The 21,445-nt window shown below is 41.4% G+C and overlaps 1 protein-coding gene across 1 annotated transcript in view; it reads left to right on the forward strand.

The window, feature by feature from the left end:
- Window positions 1–1,117: 1,117 nt before the first annotated feature.
- Window positions 1,118–21,445, forward strand: part of LOC121413111 (dystrophin-like) — a gene marked incomplete at its 5' end in the record, with an annotated part of 83,484 nt that continues 63,156 nt past the window's right edge. Inside the window, 2 exon segments of the mRNA XM_041605875.1 lie at window positions 1,118–1,183; window positions 8,262–8,354. Coding sequence (XP_041461809.1) covers window positions 1,118–1,183; window positions 8,262–8,354 — 159 coding nt within the window.

Genomic DNA, 21,445 nt, shown 5'->3' on the forward strand with positions numbered 1-21,445 from the left:
CAATTTTTTCTGGGCTTTATTTTTGTAACATATCACAGACACAGGTGACAAGTGTGACCTTCTAGCTCAGATTTTTTAAAAGTCAAACCAATGTTAACCAATCACTTTAAAGTGGCAAAAAGCAAGTGATTATCAACAAGACTAGCGATAAAGAGGTTGTCGATACCAGCCCTAGTTCATATAGTGTACTACTATGTGAATTTGTGTTTTACACCTTCAAAATGCTCAGTTGACTTTGTGAAGATGACTTTATACTGTGGACATTTCTATAGTGTGAATGTTCACCGTGTGTTCAAATGGTGAACTACATTCATAGTGGACTATATGTGAAGATGTGATACACACTGTGAAAATGCCCAAATTTAGCATTATGAAGATAAATTCACACTTTGGACATCTACACAGTCTGATTTTTTCACAGTGTGTTCACGTAGATTATTGAAGATATGATTCAAACTATAATATATTTAACATTGTGTGGATAATTTCACACCACACCATATGCACTGTGTGAGAGTGTGTGTTCATATAGTGGACTATGTGAATATAATTTGAAACTGTGGACATCTGTACAGTGTGAGTGTTTGCAGTGTGCTCATATGGTGGACCATGTGAAGATAATTTAAAACTGGATATCTGTACAGTGTGTATGTTCACGGTGTGTTCATATGACGGACTATATGAAGATAATTCAAAACTGTGGACATCTGTACAGCTTGGGTGTTGCAGTGTGTTCATATGGTGGACCATGTGAAGATAATTCAAAACTGTGGACATCTGTACAATGTGAGTGTTGCAGTTTGTTCATATGGTGGACTATGTGGAGATAATTTAAAACTGGATATCTGTACAGTGTGAATGTTCGCGATGTTTTCATATGGTGGACTTGGTAAAGATGTGATTCAATTCCCTTTTTAAAAACAAAGGGAAGATGATTTTATATCATGCTCCACACAATGAACACACTTTAGGATACACCGTGGAACCCAATGTGGAATAGACTGTATTCATACCAGCAGAGAATAATTGATAAACATGGGATAAATAATGAAAAACCTCTCTGATATGATGTGATTACTCTTAATTATTCATATTCTCCTTTTTTCTTCTCTATTTCTCAGATGAACGAGGAGATATCCAAAAGAAAACATTCAGCAAGTGGGTCAATGCACAATTAGTCCAGGTAAGTTCATGTTTCTTAATTTTGACTTGTTAAGTAGACCAGTAATCTAAGACTATTACAAATTTGCATTTGGTTTAAATAAAAAGGCTATCATTACAAAGGTCTTTAATATTTAAACAAAAAAATACTGAACTTTGATTCAAGTTGTATGTAATATTGTTCATATGGATGAAAAATACTCAGGAAGAGAAAAAAATAAATCAAATATGTGCAGATGCTTTTAGAATCTATATGTGACTGAAAAATTATTTATTAAAATCCCTGGGGAGATGTACATGTATGTATGGGATGAAATTAAGATCATGTTCTGGTCACTTTGTATTTCACTTGTTTGAAGTACTAAATAATAATTTTGGGGCATTTTTTTCGTCTCACCTGCATAGCAGAGTGAGACTATAGGCGCCGCTTTTCCGACGGCAGCGGTGTCAACACCAAATCTTAACCTGAGGTTAAGTTTTTGAAATGACAGCATAAGTATATGGCCCTAGTTCATGAAACTTGGCCATAAGGTTAATCAAGTATTACTGAACATCCTGCCTGAGTTTCATGTCACATTTAAGGTCAGTGAACGTAGTATTGTATCATTATATGAATGGTGTTTTTGTGAATAATTATTATTAAGTAGTTTTCAAAGTCAGTACTGCTACTACATTGAATCGCTTCATGCAGGTGAGACTGCCCGAGGCGCTCCACTTGTTTTTTTGGGGGGGTTTGTTTTTGGGGAGGGGATCATTTTTATAACATATCACAGACACAGGCGACAGGAGAATTTTTAAAGTCAAATCAGTGTTAACCTATGTCTTTAAGAATTGAATGTATGACTCATTTGAAGACTTGGGATTGACTTGTAATTAATTCTGAGCTGTACCATCCTTTTAGTGTTAGAATTATGTAATTGATCGTGTATCATGTATACTGAATATGTGAATAAATTCACTGAATATGTGAATACATTCACTGAATATAATGCACTATCAATTCCAAAAATATATTCATAAATATTCTTTTGAACTCAACTCAATTCTCAATTATTCTCAACTTCATCTTTGAGTGCTCATCTTGATATACAAATAAAACTACTGATACCAGAATCTAGCATTTGTCTTCCCAAATTGAATTATATTCATTTGCTCTATAAACTACTCAAACAGCAATCCCAATGCATGCTCTGTGCAGGCAGACGAGATAACGTCAATATATGATGGTATTATGCAGAGGAAAATGTTTTTCCGAGCAGAAGTCAATTCTGAATTCATCCCACTGATTTGAATTGGATGCATCCAGCTGTAATTGCAGTACCCCCCAAACCCTCCATGGAGTTTATTTATAGCAATCAGCAACATCTTCGACAAGAGGGGGTATTCATATTTGCCCCGATCGGAATATACCCGTAAATTTCAAGAACTTATGAGGAGCATTTCATTAATGGACTTGTTGGACGTTGTATCCAACAAGTCCCATTTCATCCATCAGTTACCATAGTAACATTTGCTTCTCAGGTAATCAAACTCGAGGAGGAAAGTTGTCAGATCAGACAACTTGTTGTACAAAAAATAATTTTGAAACGCTCGAAATAATGCATGAGGTAGCAATCCATAACGATTTAATGTGTGGCTCAAACATCACTTCATGTATTTTCTTTTGTGATTATTACGAGAAGTTTGTTTTCGCACTGACAAAATACCAGGCATCATTTTAGATCACGTTGAGAGGACCCACATTTTGAGATCCCCACTTTTCAAACTGAGCTGACGAAATTGCTGTAAAATTTGTCATTGTTACCAACTAAGGTAAATGACATATTTTTTCTTTGGGGCTAATTAAAAGTGTTTTGTTTTCACACTAACAAATTACCAGATATTTTCTGGTGATCAGGTCGGTGTAAAAACTACCTCATACAGTCAGAATGAGGAAGAGCAAAGATTGTCTTACATTGACAGTAGGGCTTTTAGCAGTGGTCTGATGCTGTCATGTGAGACAAATGTATAGCATGGACAAAAACACAGGTTTTTAAGATTAGCTTGCATTTTAATACCGTTCTCATTGTTTTCTAACAATTTGTTCCCACATCGTGCTAGTGTAAAGAAATTCAAGACCTTTTGGCCAGAAAGGTTATGAATGGAAATTAGCCTTTGAATATACTCATTTTTTTCATAAGAATATTTATAAATTTAAGGTACATGTAGAAATGTTGAATCAATTAATGCATGTAGATGTGAAGCAAATTAAAGACACTGACATGGAATGGAAAATTAAGTGTTTTAGGTGAATAAGATGAAAAAATCAAAATCAAATGTGGCAGGGAGATTAGGGGCCTTTTCTCACATGAATCTTGAATCATTGTAATTCTGGTTGCATATTGTCTTTACAATCATCGGACATTTCACACGGATATTTTGTACCGTAATTTGAATGAAACTTAACTGGAATTCACCTCCGGAGTTGAATTTGAATTCGTGATTGTGATTAGCAATTCGTGATTCTAATTTGGTTTCACACGTGCTAAAAATTCGTCATTAGCCTTATTTTTCACTGGGATCATCATTCAAGATACGTTTTTTTTTTACTGTGTGAAAGGGCGGTCAGACTAAACAATCAATATTTCCTTTAATTTTAATACCTTTGAAACCTGGGAGTGCATGTATTTCATGAAGCAAATGTGACGTTGACTGATTCATTTGCTCTCAGCCAATCAGGTGCAAGGATTTCAGTAGCTTATAACCAGTGTTGGTGAAAATCACAGATTATTTGTCTCATGAAATGCTCCAGTGGTTTTCAGAGATGTTCAGCTCACAGTAGCAAATTTGCATCTAGTGATTTTTTTTGTTGTTGAAAATTAACGGTCTTTCTAAATGGAGATCTGAAACAGCAAGCCCAGCTGCCAATAATATTATCAAGATGTATATGGTATATTTGATTTGATATCCAAGAATTTATTTTTCAACATAACAAGCAAACATTTCACAACATAATGATTAACAAACAATGTTATTCTAAGTAAAATCTATATTATAGGCCCTACTTGGATTTTTTGTAGATTGTTGAACCACATACATGTATATGAACTACAAAAATGTATATAAAACATACTACAAGTAGTATCAATTGAAATGTGGAGGCAGCCATGGAGCTTGAAATTGATGTACATGTACATGTAGGCCTCAAAAGGAAATAGGGGAGAAAACCAGACATATACTGTAGTTGTAAGACAAAGACACCATAGTTTGTGATATGTGCTTTGGAATAAGGTATTTGGTAGCAAGTCAGACATTTGAAATAATCAAGCAAGTATCGTTTTTAAGCAGGCATTGTTTATTTCTGTTTTTTTCTACAATAGTCATTGGTAGACCTGAAACAGTGTTGAAGATATCATTAGCTAAGTTAATAAGATTGACACGGCAGAATGCCGTTGCTGAGTAAACATGTACTATTGTACCGTGGAAAGAATGTGAGACATGCCTTCACTCTATGTGCAGGCATGCTCCATACGTGAGCACTCGCTTGTAATCATGATTTTCTTCTTATTATGAAACCGCTCATGTAGTCACTCAAACAGTTGTGTCGGACTGTCAGAACGTGAGCAGACAGAAGGGGGAGGGATGGAGAGCCTTTCATGAAGCAAGCAGTCGGTGATAGTCACTGGTAAATTTTCTCTGAGCCAATCAGATGCAAGGATTTCAGTAACTTATAACAATCAGTGAAAAAATAACTTGGATCGCACTTGTTGTTCAGTCAGATATTTATATTTCTTCAATTTGCATGCATGGCCAATGTTATCTTGCATCTCTTGGGATATGGTGGTTGACCCACATACTCCTCATGAGAATGAACATTGCTGGTGCATGTATTGTGATACAATGTTTTTTTTTCAATTTTAATTGATTTTATTCAGTCATTTAATAAGCAATATACAAACCAAAATATATACAAAATCATTCTAGAATGTGCAATATGATTTAAATGATTAGGGCACCCCTAAAAGCAAAAGCTTGATGAATGGGACACCCAATACATAATATATATATGTACATAAACGTGAAAAAAAGTAACAATAATAAATACAAACAATACACAAGAAATAAGACGGTAAACCTACAGGGGAGGGTAGGGGGGGGGGGTCAGAAAAAGGGAGTGGAAATTAATTATGTGATTAATTGTCATACATAATTACAAGTGAATAATAGCAAGCCTATATAAAAAGAGATTATCTCAGGCTTGTGCCATCACGTCAGGTTATCGCGTCTGCATGGTCTGGCAATCGCGAAACCCGACTATTCGAGAAAAAGGGGCCCCTACATGTACATGTAAATTCCTGAAACGTCGGGTCAAGTTGACCTAACCATTCAAGAAAAGGGCCCCCAACTTCCTGAAAGGTAGGGTCTAATCTACCTGATGTTTTGTGAAAATTATAGCCAAGTTCTTGAATGGTCGGGTAAACTGGATCCGACGTTTTTGGAATTTAAGGAGCCCTTTTCTCGAATGGTCGGGTTTCTCAATTGCCCAACCTGACATGATAACCCTACGTGATGGCACGAGCCTTATTTTATACATGACATTCGCATTCATTTTTGCAAGATAAGGATTGATCTTTAATTGTTAGGACAAGTAGGGAGAGAGAGAGTAAGAGAGCATAGATGTAAAAAGAGATGAGCATGCAGATACCTGAAGTGTCAGTATTGTCAGAGTCAATTTAATCATTGCAAGTACTCTGTAACTCAATTAGAAGCTTGAATGTGTCCAAAACACATCCCCAAGTACATGATGGTATAAAGAACACGGGGAAAGTTGGAGTTAAGATTGGGCCTATTTCTTCCCTCACAAGAATCTCTACTTCACTTGTACTGTACACAAAATAAAGGTCAGTAGCTGTGCAGCAAACAATTTATTTCAGGAAAAAGTGTTTAAACCAAGGTTATTTGCCTCCATATTATCATACACATGTACATCTACTTCTGGTACGTTGAAATTAAGCTTTTTTGTGAAATCATGAAATCTTCGCTGAAAAACCGATAATTCTGATGATCACTAACACAAAAAGTCATATGTGGGACGGTCAATGATGGTCTTTATCATGGTATTAACCATACAAGCGTTATAATTTTCAATATGATGGTTATATTCTCATCATAAAGTGAAAGCTACGAGCAGTTGTACCACTGCAGTCAACAATGTATACATAAAAATTATAATTGCCGGTACTAAATTTTGCTCACGTCATATCACTCCTCCTTCTTCCCCCATTTCGGTTCCAATCCTTTTCATCATGCACTCTGTGAATCAGAATTTTCAGATCAAATTCACGAATAATAGCTCTTGACTTTGCAATTACTTTACGAATCGAGAAGAGATTTTTTGGCAAGATCGAGATTCCTCGACCTATCCAGGGATTTATTGCATCACTGTAATAAAGCTTTGTTTAATCCATTTAAACCCAGGCACTGAAGATTCAGCTGTGTAAAGTCTAGTAAATGTAGCAATACTGGAAAGATTGGTATGTTGCCAATTTGCCGTGTCTGTGCAAGAACACCTTAGCAAAACATCTTTACGTACATTGTCAGTGCTGAAACGTCCTAATACACAATGCACTTATGCATGCTGCTTGGGGCGTTTTTGTGGTTTCCATTTCTCTAGGACGCACTGTATAAAGCTTACATCATGTTTATCTACAGTAGATCTGAAGACACTTTTTGGAAGAGAATTATAGTAGAATCAAATGACAAAGATTCTGTCATTTAATCACCCATGTGTTGTAATAGTGGGAGGTTAAGGAGATTTAGATGGTTACATTTGAAAAATTGGTTGGAAATTGGTCTGCCTTTGCGTCAAATTGGGAAGAAGCAGTAGTCATACAGTACAGCTAAAGCAGTATACACATACATGTAGATGGCTACTGTTGCAAAAGTTGGAGTCAACATGTCACATGCTCCCCGGGAGCTCTTCACTAAACAAATCTGTGATTTTAATGACGGCTGTTATAAGCTATTGAGATCCTTGCATCTGATTGACTCAGAAGAAATTAGTCAGTGAAAATCACAGAATTGGAGCTTCATGAACACTGCAGTTTTCTTAAAGAAAAAAGTACATCTTGATCTGCTTAAAGTAAAGGGAAAGTTCACCCTGTAGATAAGTCAGATGTAAAAAATACCAGAAAAAAATAATAAAAAATATAGGTGAAGGTTTGAGGAAAATCCATCAAAGATTGAAAAAAGGTTATTAGAATCTGAAGTTTTTGATTTGTGACGTCATATACGAGCAGCTGCCCCATATGTTGTGTAATATAAAATGCATAAATTTCAATATTTTTCATGGTTCATGATGAATAATTGTACATTTTCTTTCAGGTACTGGTGTGATGTAGTTTTAGTTAAAAAATTTTCTGCTAGATTTTTGGAGAAAATCATATTTCATTATGTAGACTCTTTGTCTTTACTACGCAATATTTGGGGAAGCTGCTTGCATATGTCGTCATAAATCAGCAAATTAAAATTCCAATAACTATCTAAATCTTTGATGGATCTTCCTCATACCATCACCAGTATTTTATTTTTTTTTTTCTACTATTTTTACATTAACTTTTTGTCAGGATGAACTCGGGGTGCTACAATACACTTTAGAAGCAGTTGCCCAACCAAGCAAATAAATTTGTAAAAAGTTGGAATATACTTGCCCAAAAATTTAATATACTTGCCCAAAAAAATCACTGAAAAGTTTTTCCTCTTCAAATGAAAGATTTGTGGTTTTATAAACCATTGACCTTTTTCTCTCTTTTGACATCAACTGATCTATTTTGTTATTGCATTTTTTTTTCCAAAGTGATTTAATCTTGCCTGCCATGTCCAAAATTAAGGTCAGCATATCATATAGACCATAATTTTGGTCATTCTACTATGAGAATTTTGCTTTCCCAATTCAGTCAAGAAGTTTTGGTCTTTACTTCAAAACACTTGCCCGACTCTAACTTTTACTTGCCTCGGGCAAGTGCTTACATAGCACCCTGGAACTTCTCCTTTTTTAAGTTGATGATTGATACATGATGATAATCTGGTAGTAAATTAAAAAATTTTGTTCTCTCTTCTAGGAATCCAAACCACCCATTCAGGACTTATATTCAGACCTACGAGATGGAACACACCTCCTTGCTCTACTCGAAGTACTAAGCGGACAAAAATTAGTAAGTTTGATTTGATTTGGTGTTTAAAAATTCTGGTTGTATTTATTGTGAATAGATACTGTTTAAACGCATGAGTTAGTCTAGTGCTTAATTACTCTCCCCTCAGAGAGATATTGTGGACCTATCCCTTTAGAGTAAACTCTAAAGGCCACCGCACACTTTACGACCCGACCGGTCCCGACTGGCTTGCAACTGGGTGAGGGGAGATGTGACGTCACAGCGCTTGTCAACTTCAGAGTCACAGACCGGTCAGAGACAAGTCGCAAGGAAAATCGGAAGGATTTGACATGTTGAATCCTTATGACTGGATCGCAAGCTCAATCCAACCTCCAGCCAATCAGACAGCAAAGTTGCATAACGCGTATTATGATAAACAACGCGCATACGCAGTAGTAAGCGCAGTTTCTCAGATGCTATGCCAAAAAGCAAAAAGCGCATGCGTGAGTAGCAGATCGGATCGCAAGGTGTGCGGTGTCGAGGCTTATGACTGCCTTGCGACTCATCACCCTCACCCAGTCGCAAGCCAGTCGGCGACCAGTCGGGTCGTAAGGTGTGCGGTGGCCTTAAGGCCCGTATTCTTAAGTTGGGTTTAACTGAAACTCAGGTTTAAAGTTGTGGTTTAAACGTATGGATAGCCAATTGTTACATTAATCACTAATGGTAGAGATATCACATTTCAGCTCATTTGGCTCTCAAATCATTCATAATTGTCGAGGAAGTATAAATAGATGATTGTCATCACCATCGATGAATCAGGAAAGAGCGCAGTAAACATAAGAAACATATACTTTATAAAAGCTTTGAAACATTTGGCTTCCCATAATATTAGACCATGGTCTAAGTTAAACCTGACTCTATAGGGTTATATTCTATGAAAATGAACATTTTTGGGAGTCTACATTCTATCTAGTTTGGAATAAAAATATTTGTCCTTCGATTATGAATTTTCCCTTGTAGGTGAAGCAATTCCTGTGATCCTTGTTTATCAGCAGTGCAATAAAATACAATGATTTATTCATGAGAAGCACAAAGCAGCCTTGACATTCAGCCTCGGAGATATAAATAAACTTAAGATTTCCTCTGCATCTCTCTTTCGCCAGGGGAGAGTTTCATGAAACGTAAAATCACTGACCAATTTGCTCTGAACCAATCAGATGCAAGGATTTCGGTAGCTTATAACAATAGTCAGTAATATAAATTCAAGATTTTCTAAGCATGCACCCCTATTTCACCAGGGTAGTTTTCACGAAGCATTACAATCACTGACAAATTTGGTCTGAGCCAATCAGATGCGAGGATTTGGCTAGCTTATAACAATGATCAGTCAAAAAAATCACTTAATGTTTGTTTGTGGAATGCTCTCCTGAACTTCTATTGACTGTTTTCAGATCGCCTAAATATTGTGAAATAGGGGCGGATTCATCTTCAATGTGATTATACATGTATCTATGTATTTTATTTATGAATCTTTTCAGGACCGTTATTTGAAACAGTGTTTTGTACTGATCTTTTGTATTTTCCTGAATGAATATATTTCAATCAGTTAAATCAATTTTCTTTTAGAAGGGTGACTCCATCAGTAACTGGTATACTAATCTCCTTGGAGACCCAGAGACATAAATTGTATACGAATATTACAAACATATGAAAAAATAAGCACTATATCAATTTAAATCAGACAATCTCAAACAAATAAAAAGAGAACATAAACCAACACAATGGAACAGCATGCACATTGCATGTAAGGCTGATATTCACACTCATGCTTTATAAGATTGTTGTAAACTTTAATAAATGGTACATGGCTACATTACAAAGCTATTATATATAAAACACTAAAATTAAATGCAATCCAAACAGACTCCATGTGCCCGTACTATTACAAAATATTAAAATTAATCTCAAATTGTGATATATCTGTTTATTTAGTTAAGAGATATGACTTTTAGATCAATGTTTATTTGAGTTTGCTTTTTAATCTATCGTAACTCTTTGAGACGGGTCCCTGACTGATCAAATTTGTTACTCCTATTTCTACCTTCCTTCCTTCATACCACTTTTCTTCTTTCATCATCTCTTCTCTTCTCTTCCTCGAACTCTCTTTCCTTTCCCTATGGAGCACGCGTGCACCTGTATGTGAGTTAATACATGGTTTAGGGCTACAAGCATCCTGAGAATGAATTTACCAAGGATGCCGCTAAATTCTGAATGTGAAAATCTCCTCCCTTCCCTTTTTATCTTCCCTCTCCCCGTCTCTTCTCTCCAATCTCCTCTTTTCCTCACTCGTTCTATTTCCTTTCCCTGTGGAGCACGCGTGCACCTGTATGTGAGTTGATACATGGCTTAGGGCTACGAACATCCTCAAAATACACAAACGATCCCGTTTTTACTCTCCGAGCTTCTTCTACATAGGTATAGCCGAACCAATGCTCTGTTTTCATCAGCCCATGTTTTGAAATGTGGCCTGTTATTTCTGGTTCAGCTAAGGCAGCTCGTCAAAAGTCTGCGACATATTAATATGCTTCTTTTATTGGCAGCTTTCTCCATCGTTTTGTCTATTATTATACTGGAGGATACATGTAGGTATTGAAAATCCCTTTGCAGAATTCGGGGGGGGGGGGGGGACACACTTCTGACTTTCGGACAAGATGTGGAATTGTCCTTGCCAGAAATTGCTTGAGATCAGCAACCTACTGCCTAAATCTTAAAAATTGGATATGATTTAACGATGGGGATTTTCTGAGGCTGGTTTCATTATTTTCCAGGGCTCTTTTGAGCATTCTGTTGGTAAAACTAGTTAAGTGGATACTATCAAACTAGTTTAATGTGTAATGAGAACTGTCGAAGTGGTCTTGGAAGCGAACTTCCAAACCAGTTTTATAGGAAAACCACCTCGCGATGTAGTTTTCAAGATCACTTCGCCTCATTTAACTGGTTTTGGCAGAAGTGAGGACACAACCGTTCTTCGGGAAGCAATCTTCTCACATTTTGAGTGCGCTACTCCACATTTTGTGTGTAGAATGTGTACGGTGTGGTTTTAAATTTCACATGAACCTATCACCCTCACTGATACCCTTTTCATAAACCCATCCTCCAATTAGCTGCCTAAGAGTAATGCGGATAAATCAAATAAAAATTGCGTTCACAAACTCTGAAAATAAGCCGCTTTATTTTTACGCCCCCTCCGATGCGGTTGTCTTTGAAAAGGTTGACCTTGTGACTGCAGCATGGCAATTATCCGCATTATTTGGAAATGCGTTCATAAACTCAAAATCTTGTCCCGATGCTGCTATTATCCGCATAATAGCAGCATCAATGCGGATAACTCTGGTCCTCCTCCAATTTTACGACCAAATTATGCTGCTATTAGCCGCATAATTGGGTTTATGAAAGGGGTATGAGAACGTTCCCATAGCAACAAGCCACTTTTCTTGACATGGTTTTGAAAACCACTTTGGGCTGATCAAATGGGAACGCTAGCAAAGCGATGATCTTCCAAACTGATTTTCTGAACCGATTTCATGTAAACTAGTGTTAGAAAGTATAATGAGAATTTTGTCTTAATCCTCACACTCACGTGAGAATCCCAAACTTTGCCTGATGGAAACAGGTTTTTAAACTGTAGGTTTTTTTTTTGTTTCTTGAGATGGGCTGATCATGTTAAGATATCAATATCAGGCTGATCAATGAAGAACACTATATCGATGCGTTATCTTGATGCATAGAATATGCAATGGAATCCAGTGCTTCCTCTTGCCATCTTAGAAGATGAAAATATACTGTATGAGTAAAATACCTTTATTACTTATTGTTGGTGTTGTTTATCTGAAGATATCATTGTTCTTGCGATGGAGCTTTGAAGATGAATCATGAAAAAAAATTACTGTGAAAGTGAATATAACGCCAAATAATATATTTCTTCATTATTTTTATCCAATGGGGCATGGTTAGAATCTTGCGATTGATTGCAATATGCCCGTATCATCCCGTTTCTTGGGATTGATTGGTGACACGATTCTTGCAACAAGGGGAACTTAACTGATTTGCTAATTGCTAAAATCAATCTATCAGTTGTATAAATTGTGACAAACATTTGCAATTGATCGCAAGTGTTTCCTTGAAACACCCCCATAATTACTATTGTGAATTGTTGATCCCCTCATACAAAGCTGCACTAAGCCTCTGATGCATATTAAAGTGGAGTTGTATTCCCATCTCATACTATATTCATGGATTCCTGCCAGTAGATATATTTTGAAGCTCCATGACTTTTGCTCTAGCGACAATTGCTCGGTTCCAAATACCACATACTATAAAGTCTAATGACCAACTTCAACCCGCGGATCAACACGATACCCTACCAACCTTAAGCCTAAACCTAACATAAATCTTATTGCAACCCTAAAACTTTAACCCCACATCTTAAACGAAATTAAGCCCGGAGCAATTTTGTTGCAAGAGCAATTATCGTGTCACCAATGAAGGTCTGTCTCATCATGTAGCATCACTCTTCATTTCATAGTCCATCAAGTACGCTTCATATCATGCTGGTTCAATAGATAGTCACCTACCAAGCATGAATGATGTCCTCAGACTTGGAAGGACTAAGGAAGGGCTCTCACCTGAAAATGCACCTGAATTCACCTCAGTAACGCATATTTTCTTCATTTTCTGAAGTGTATACATACAGACATAGTTTATATTATGTGATATGCCCTATATACTTAATTGACCAGTATCATAATCGAGGAGGAGGAGGAGAGGGGAAGAAGAGTGAGAAGAGAGGGGGAGTGGTGAGGAGAGAGGAGGAGGGAGATAGTAGAAGGAGGAGGAAGGATAGGAGGAGGGGAGAGGAGGAGGGGAGAGGAGGAGGGGAGAGGAGGGGGAAGGGGAGGAGAGAGGAGGGAGAGAGGAGAGAGGAGGGAGAGAGAAGGAGAAAGGATAGGAGAAGGTTGCGGAGGTATAGGAGGAGGAGGGGGAGAGGAGATGGAGGAGGGGGGAGGAGAGGAGAAGGTGGAGGAGGTATAGGAGGAGGAAAAGGAGGAGGGGGAAGGGGAGGGGGAGAGGAGAGGAGAAGTAGGAGGGGGAACGAGAAGGTGGAGGAGGTATAGGAGGAGGAGGGGGAAGGGGAGGAGTGAGAGGAAGAGGAGGGGAGAGGGAGATGGAGGAGGTATAGAAGGAGAAAGACGGAGGGGAGGAGGAGGATGACAAGGGTGGGGAAGAAAAGGACGATGACGAGAATTAAAGTTGTCCAAACTTAATTTCATGGAAATGAAATCATTCTTGATCATTTTTTTCATTACATTATTTACTTCAATAACTCCATACATCTACTTGATTTGCTAGTTCAGCCCTCTGGACTGCCATACCCGAATAGAACTCCCAAGGATTTAAAAAGCGCGAGCGCGCCCTCTCCCGTTCAGGCTTACTACCCATGATCACCGCGCAATTAGCGTCCATCTTCCTCTTTTGCTTTCGGCAAGCCACCTGTCAAGACGTGCTCAGATAAGTCTCCTAAGAGCTCAAATCTTTTTGAGCTTTGGTATATTATTTTCGCTTATCTGTGGTGCATTCTCCCTTTTATTTTCAATCTTTCCATTTGTGTGTAAGATTGTGTTCAGGATTTACACTTGGCGTGACTTTTAGACGTGTTTTTGGTGACACTTAAATTGTTTTTCTAACGTTTGAGTTCTCGTCGCGCCGCATCGCTAGCGCGTTCGCGAGGCACCGGGCTTGGCCTGCCTACGTGGCAGCAAGCCTTCACCACCTGTCATGGTTATTGTTCTTCACGTTCAAAGCGTGGTGGCTTTTGGTGCCGTTTTTGAATTAAATTCTAGACAGCCTCTACACTTTGTTGTCGAGGGTGTTATTGTTATTTCTTTTTGCAGGTTGGGATCTTCAACTCTGTTCCTTCCTTGCTTTCTGGAATTAATTTATTAAGATTTTCGATTGATTATTGATTGATTATTTCTTCAATTCTCTTTCCTTTCTGTTCTGAATAAATTTCTTAATTGATATTTTATTCACAGGCGGATCTTAATGCTCAATTCCTTTTTCCTTCTGTTCTGAATAAATTTCTTGATTGATATTTTATTCACAGGTGGATCTTAATGCTCAATTCCTTTTCCTTCTGTTCTGAATAAAATTCTTGATTGATATTTTATTCACAGGCGGATCTTAATGCTCAATTCCTTTTCCTTCTGTTCTGAATAAAATTCTTGATTAATATTTTATTCACAGACGCTTCGGGGATTGTTTAATTCGGCTTACGCAATTATACCTGATGATTGTTTGGTTATTCAATCCCCCCTAAAAAAAAAAAAAAAAAAAAATTTTTTGTTCTTTACAGGTGGGGTCTCCTTCCTGTTAGAAAATTTTTGACCTGTCCCGGAATTGTTTTCTTCGTTCAATTCCCTCTTCCCTCCTAGTCTTATATATTTTTTTATTTCGACAGGCGGGCTCTACGATTCCCTTTGAGGATTTACTGTGTCGTTCTTCCTCTTGGAATCGTTACTAGAGACGTTCCTCCCTCCTGTTCTGAATTTCTTTACCTTTCCACAGGAGGTTACTTTTTTCCTCTTGGAAATTATCGTAAAATTTCTCTTATCTGGAATTATTTGTCTCTCAATCCCTTTTCTCCCTGCTCTGAAATGCTTGTTTTTGTGTTTCTTCGCAGGTGGAAACTTCGTTCTCTTCTGAACTTGCATTCATTTTTGAATTTTTGTTTCGAATTTTTCCTTCGGGCACAAAAAAAAAAAAAAAAAGAGAATATAGTAGGGGAACCTTGTAGGAGTTTCTTTTTCAAAGTCTCCGGCCTCCTTTTTATTTTCTTACAGGCAGATACCTAAACTATTCTTAGGTTCTTCTTCCTCCCTACCCCTCCCCTCTTGTTTTGTTCTGTTTGCTCAAACAAACTCCTTTTAGGAGGAGGGAAAGACCACTCCGGTCTCCACTTTTAATCTAAGCGAGTTCTTTGTAAAAAAAAAAGAAAAAGAAAAATTCTTGTTTTTCCTTTTCCAGGGTAGAGAGAGGTATCTTTGAATGGGACTAACACAGCCCCAGAGGACCTGGTGCCCTCCACGGGGACTGTCCCGTTTGCAAGTTACAGAAGTCGGCCGCCTCCAGGCGAGCAGGAGGGACGCCGCGGTGAGCGCCCAGCGGCGGTGAGTATGAGGGTGCGTCGATCAGCATTCCGAATTTGCGGTCGGATGCTAAGAGAAGGAAGGCCGAGACTGTGGTGCCACGGTCTCGGACTAAGGAAAAAGTGGTAGCCAAGGCTTCCAAGCCTAAACTAGGTCCTGCCGCCGCAGCACCCATAGGGCTATGCGACCCACCGGCTACCGGGTCACCAGAAGTCCGGAGGGAGAGTGCGGTTCTCTCCCCCCGGCACAGGTCAGGATCTCTGCCGTATAAGTCGTCCTCCGTTGACAGCATCGGGAGAGATCGCCCAGCCCCTGACCGCGAGAGGCGTCACACAGACTGTAACCACAATCTGATCGTGACCACAATCTGACCCCGTCAGATTCGGGTGAAGTTTCGTTGTTGGCGGCCGCCCTGCCAGGGGCGGCAAATCGTAAGAGATCACCCGTGCCTCTTGTGCCTTCTTCTGCTCCGGCCACGCCGGCGGAGCCCGCAAAATAAGAAGAAGAAGAAGAGGTCAAAGGAGAGGTCGGCCAGCCCTGTTGCCATGGGCATTCCTCCTTCTGACCCTCTTATCGGTGGCCAGATGTTACAGTCATACATGTTATGCTGCTATATTCTGCTACCGCGAGAGGCGTCACACATCGGGCTGTGACCACAATCTGACCCCGTCAGATTCGGGTGAAGTTTCATTGTCGGCGGCCGCCCTGCCAGGGGCGGCAAATCGTAAGAAATCACCCGTGCCTCTCATGCCTTCTTCTGCCCCGGCCACGCCGGCGGAGCCCGCAGAGAGAGAAGAAGAAGAAGAGGTCGAAGGAGAGGTTGGCCAGCCCTGCTGCCATGGGCGTGCCTCCTTCAGACCCTTGTGTCGGTGGTCAGATGTTACAGCTATTCATGCTGCTACATTCTGCTACCGCGAGAGGCGTCACACATCAGACTGTGACCACAATCTGACCCCGTCAGATTCGGGTGAAGTTTCGTTGTTGACGGCCGCCCTGCCAGGGGCGGCAAATCGTAAGAAATCACCCATGCCTCTTGTGCCTTCTTCTGCCCCGGCCTCACCGGCGGAGGCCGCGAAGAAGAAGAGGTCGAAGGTGAGGTCGGCCAGCCCTGTTGCCATGGGCGTCCCTCCTTCAGACCCTTGTGTCGGTGGTCAGATGTCACAGCTATTCATGCTGCTACATTCTGATTTCGAGTAGTGCGGGTTCACCCCACCCTCGACGTCTACTCACCCCGCTGATGCCCCTGAGCATCAAGCGAGAGAAGTGGGCAATAACCACCAGACACCCGGGAAATCCTCGAGCGATTCTGTTAAATCGCCAGCCAGTGCACCGACTAACCGGGTGCCCCAAGATCGCGTGTGCTTTCCAGCATTTTCGTCGATCTCAGAGCACGTGTCCCAGCCGACACGCGGGGCCACCCCGGCGCTTACTGGACAACCCCCCGGTTCAGTCCATAGAGCGAGACTCCCTTTACGAGGACAACCCCTATCCCGCGGTTGACTTTTCAGTAAGCGCTCAGGCGCTGCTTGACAAGTATCTACCTCACATCTACCCTCCGAGCGGGGGTATTGATGAAGCAAGGGAGTCCATATTTTCTCGCCCCGCCTCTTCAGGCGCTCCGAGCTCAATCGGCCGAATTGGGGGTCTCGGAGAGTGACGGGGTCGCTCTAGACGAGGCGGCTCCTACGACGAGGAAGCCGCCAGCTCCGTGGGTGTAAACCCACCCCCGCTCTGCTGCTGCCCGGAAGCGCCAGGCTCCGGCGCCGCCGTCTCGAAATTTTCAAACCTCTCGAGGCTAGCGAGAAGGCAGAGGCAGGGGGGGGGGGGCGATTATTATGCAGGTACTCCCGAATCCGCCCTCTACGTCAAGCTCACATACGGCGACGACTCCTTCAGCGGTAACTCTCTCCATTCTTCTCCCTAAGCGGGCCCGTAGATTGGAGGTATGAATCTCTTACATACCGCATGCCGCACTTCTCTCGTGAGAATGTTTGGCTGCTTTGAGAGGACAACCTATCACGTCCGCGGACCGTCCGCCCAGGCGACGGGACCGTCGCTTTTCTGGCCTGAACCTCACTTTCTATTCGAAAGTAAGGGTGCCCTGTCTTACTTAGCTCCTACCCTTGCAACGCCAGAGTCAGGGCTAGTACAGACACCCGTTCTCCAGCGATCGCCGCTGAAGAGAGGGCGACTCTGATATGAGCACCATCACCGCTCAGCGGTATGTCTCACTATCTCTTAGCTCTCCGAGCTTATGAGTATGTATATCGGATCTGAATGTCACGGCGATTAAAAGTTCTCCTGTGCTTAATAATCGCTATGCCTTCACCACCCGGTGCATTATGGTTATGTTAACCTATTTGTCTCGTATTCGGGCGACTCGTACGAACCCTGCCCGAGCTGCCACCACCGGTCGTCCCCCCGGACACCGCCGGCAGCACCCGCACCGAATACGTGGAAGGAATCAGCTTTTCATATGCTAGATATCCCTCCTGTTGACATTCACAGCTGTTCCCCGAGTCTTTCCCGGTTGGGTAAACATCATCTCGGAGGAAAGTAACCGCCGTACATCTCATGAGATTGTTGGCTATGTACGTGCGTTCAAACTTGTTTAAAGCCCCAGGATTCTCTGTCGGCATTCTACGCCTACTTTCTGGGCACACCCACCGTACCGGGTCGGCGAGTTCACACCAAACTGTACACCGCCAGACCATCGGTCGAGCTCTAACTGTCTATCTTATAGACTGCCCTCTATGTGGGTCAATCTTGCGGGCGTCTCCGCCGCTCCCTCCTTGTGCGGAGTGGTCTACGGTGGATGTCTTTACCGTGCCCGTTAGTCGAATCGGCTTCTTTCTTAGAAATTTTTTCACGGCACACTCGAGTCGCCCCGCATGCTGCTTTCATCCTCCTTCCATGCAAGGCATGTGGCCAGGGTCACCGCACGACCGAGGATGATGTAACAGTGGATGGAGGTATGCTTATGCCTTCCTAACCACGATCACTACGACCCGCCGACTGTGGATGAGCCTCTCCATGTAAGTGATTTACTTCACTGGAGCTCTTCTTTTAGAAATTTAGATTCTCATCCCCCGCTGCTTAGGGCGTCATTTTTGCCGCCCCCCGCAGCTTTTTGGAGCTCCTTATCTTACCGATATCGGACTGTTCCACGCTGCCGCAACCGGCGCCGGCGGTGCTCGCTCTTACGATCACCTGAGAAACAGGCCTTGTGACTGTTTTCTTAAACAACTGGTTGTCACCGCAGACTGATGGAAATTTTGTGATTACTTCCTCAAGTCTCCTTCGCTTGTTTCTTCAAGCGAGGACTTCGACACTCTTAGCCAGTTTCCGTCCCTAACTTGATAGGACAGGGCCGTTGCTACCTCATTCGTTTCCGTTGGGAATGTAACGGTTGATGTATCATATCTGGCGATGTCTGTTCGTTTAGAGCATCTCTTGATGGTCGTTTACACGTAATATCGTGACAGATTTTTTTCGCCAGCTCCCTCTGGCGTACACTTGCTGCTGCTAGGGATTCCCCCGCACAGCGGACAGCCATCGCAGCCTAGCCTCACGGGCTCTCTCGGCGATGGTGGCTTGAGCCAAGCCACCTCTTCCACCGCGGGCACTGCACCCTCAGATGGGTGCTTCAATCAGTATGGGAGAAAGGGGATCCTGAGTTCTCTCTCGATCACTTGGTCTAACACACTTTTGTCGTGATGTGTACCGCGCTGTATCCCTGACACGCCCGGTTGAGCTGTTTTGACCAGACTGCTCTATTCTACATAGGCAACATGTCCGCGGCATTCCTTATTAACAGGATGGCACTCAGTCGCTTTCTCGACCCTTGTCTGCCTTACGAGTGGTTTTCTTCCTAAATCCCTACTCTCCGTCGTTCCTGGTCCCCTTCGGACCGCTAGTAACTTTTTACCACAGCTCTCTATCAGAATTCTGCAGATTTCTGCCCTCACGCATTTGAGACAGATATCGAATTCTGGGCGCTTTCTCCCACGCGGAGGCTTCCCCTACAGAAATTTCCAAGCTTGCGGGAAGCGTGCGACTAGCTTGCGCAAGCTTGCGGCATGCTAGTAACTAGCATGCGGTTAGCTTAATAAGCGTGTGATATGCGTGCAGAGTAATAGTTAAGCGATCTTTTAGCGAGCAGGGACTGTTCGCTAGCATGCACTCGCTTATTAAGCGAGTGCCCTGCTAGTCGCATGCTAGTTACTAGCAAGCGGCACGCTTAAATTTCGGTAGGGGTTCTGAGATATCTCGCCTTCTCAGATTGGTCGATTGATCACTTACTGAGCCTTGAAAGCTTCAGTTTTCCGATCACGATTCTTGTTGAAATTTTCAACAAATTTCGATTCTTACGCTCTAGTCAGCAGGTGATGTTGTTCTCCTGACACTAGGCCGAGGGCCCATGATACTTAGTATTCCTGAGTATACAGGGCATTCCTCTCGAGGACATTTTTGAGGGCCGCCTTTTGGCGCTCAACTAACTCCTTCACTTCTTTCTACTTGAAGGACATTCCGTCCAGCGAGGCGAGATTTGCTGCTTCGGCGCTTAAAGCAGCTGCGGCTTTTTCCCCCTCTCCCTAAATTTCGTTGTTTTTGTTTTTTCTTTTAAATTTCCTTAGGCTTACAATTGAAAACATGCCTCCCTACGGTTTGAGTCCGTGCTGGTCTAGCAAATCAAGTAGATGTATGGAGTTATTGAAGTAAATCATGAAAATACTTACCTGATTTTCTTATTTACGAGATAACTCATACATCTACTTGATACCCTCCCACCGACCCTCCGCCTTGCGTAGCAACATGTTTCAACGTATGGGCTTGCGAAAGGTGAGGAAGATGGACGCTAATTGCGCGGTGATCATGGGTAGTAAGCCTGAACGGGAGAGGGCGCGCTCGCGCTTTTTAAATCCTTGGGAGTTCTATTCGGGTATGGCAGTCCAGAGGGCTGAACTAGCAAATCAAGTAGATGTATGAGTTATCTCGTAAATAAGAAAATCAGGTAAGTATTTTCATGATTGCCAATAATTCCCTAGCTCCCATGTCTCTACATAACCTGAATGTCATGAGCTTGTTTCACCAAATCTGCAGAAAAACCTGTGGTATTGCTAGTTTAAGAGACACTTTGGTAAATCGTCGAACTGTGACTCTTTCTTGTTACAATCTTCAAATCTATATTCTCTTAACCCGATCTGTGGTGTACATCTGGCTTGAAGGAATGGCGTCTGACACCGGTAATCTACGGGTATTTCTCCCAGATCAGTTTCTGTCACTGCTGCTGTCTGATGGCTTCCACCATGTGCTGTTTCAAATTATCAATTTATTTGGGAGGTCAAGTTGAGTTTTCTTCAGCGGACCACTTACAGTTACTAGAGAGCCGAGTTCAGATTGGAGTTTTCTACAGCGGTCCACTTTACAGTTGAATATAGAGCTGTGTTCAGATAAAAAGTTTCTTCAGCGGTCAACTTTATTACTATAGAGCTGTGTTCAGATAAGAGTTTTCTTCAGCAGACCACTTAACAATTAATATTGCGCTGTGTTCAGATAAAAGTTTTCTTCAGCAGTCCACTTCACAGTTACTATAATGATGTGTGCAGATAACAGTTTTCTTCAGTGGTCCACTTTACAGTTACTACAGAGTCGTGAGTTCAGATAAGAGTTTATCATGAGAGTAACTATAGCCTAAAGTCCTAAGTTTTCTGCGCCATGGAAAAATGGAAAATTCAGAAGAATACGGAACATGCATTTTAGAAACCAGAAGACCGGAGACTACAAACTGAAGCCCTAGCAGCTGAAAGTAATCAGGAAATACGCTAGTATACAAATAACGAATAGGCATGAGTACGAGGGTGCGAGATTTCGCATTCGGTGAAAGAAAAATGCTTTTTTCAACGAGGTTTTAGCCGAGTTGAATAGAGCGTCTCTTTCTTTCACCGA

Source organism: Lytechinus variegatus, chromosome 4 (assembly GCF_018143015.1).
Source record: "Lytechinus variegatus isolate NC3 chromosome 4, Lvar_3.0, whole genome shotgun sequence".
Lineage (NCBI taxonomy): Eukaryota > Metazoa > Echinodermata > Echinoidea > Temnopleuroida > Toxopneustidae > Lytechinus > Lytechinus variegatus.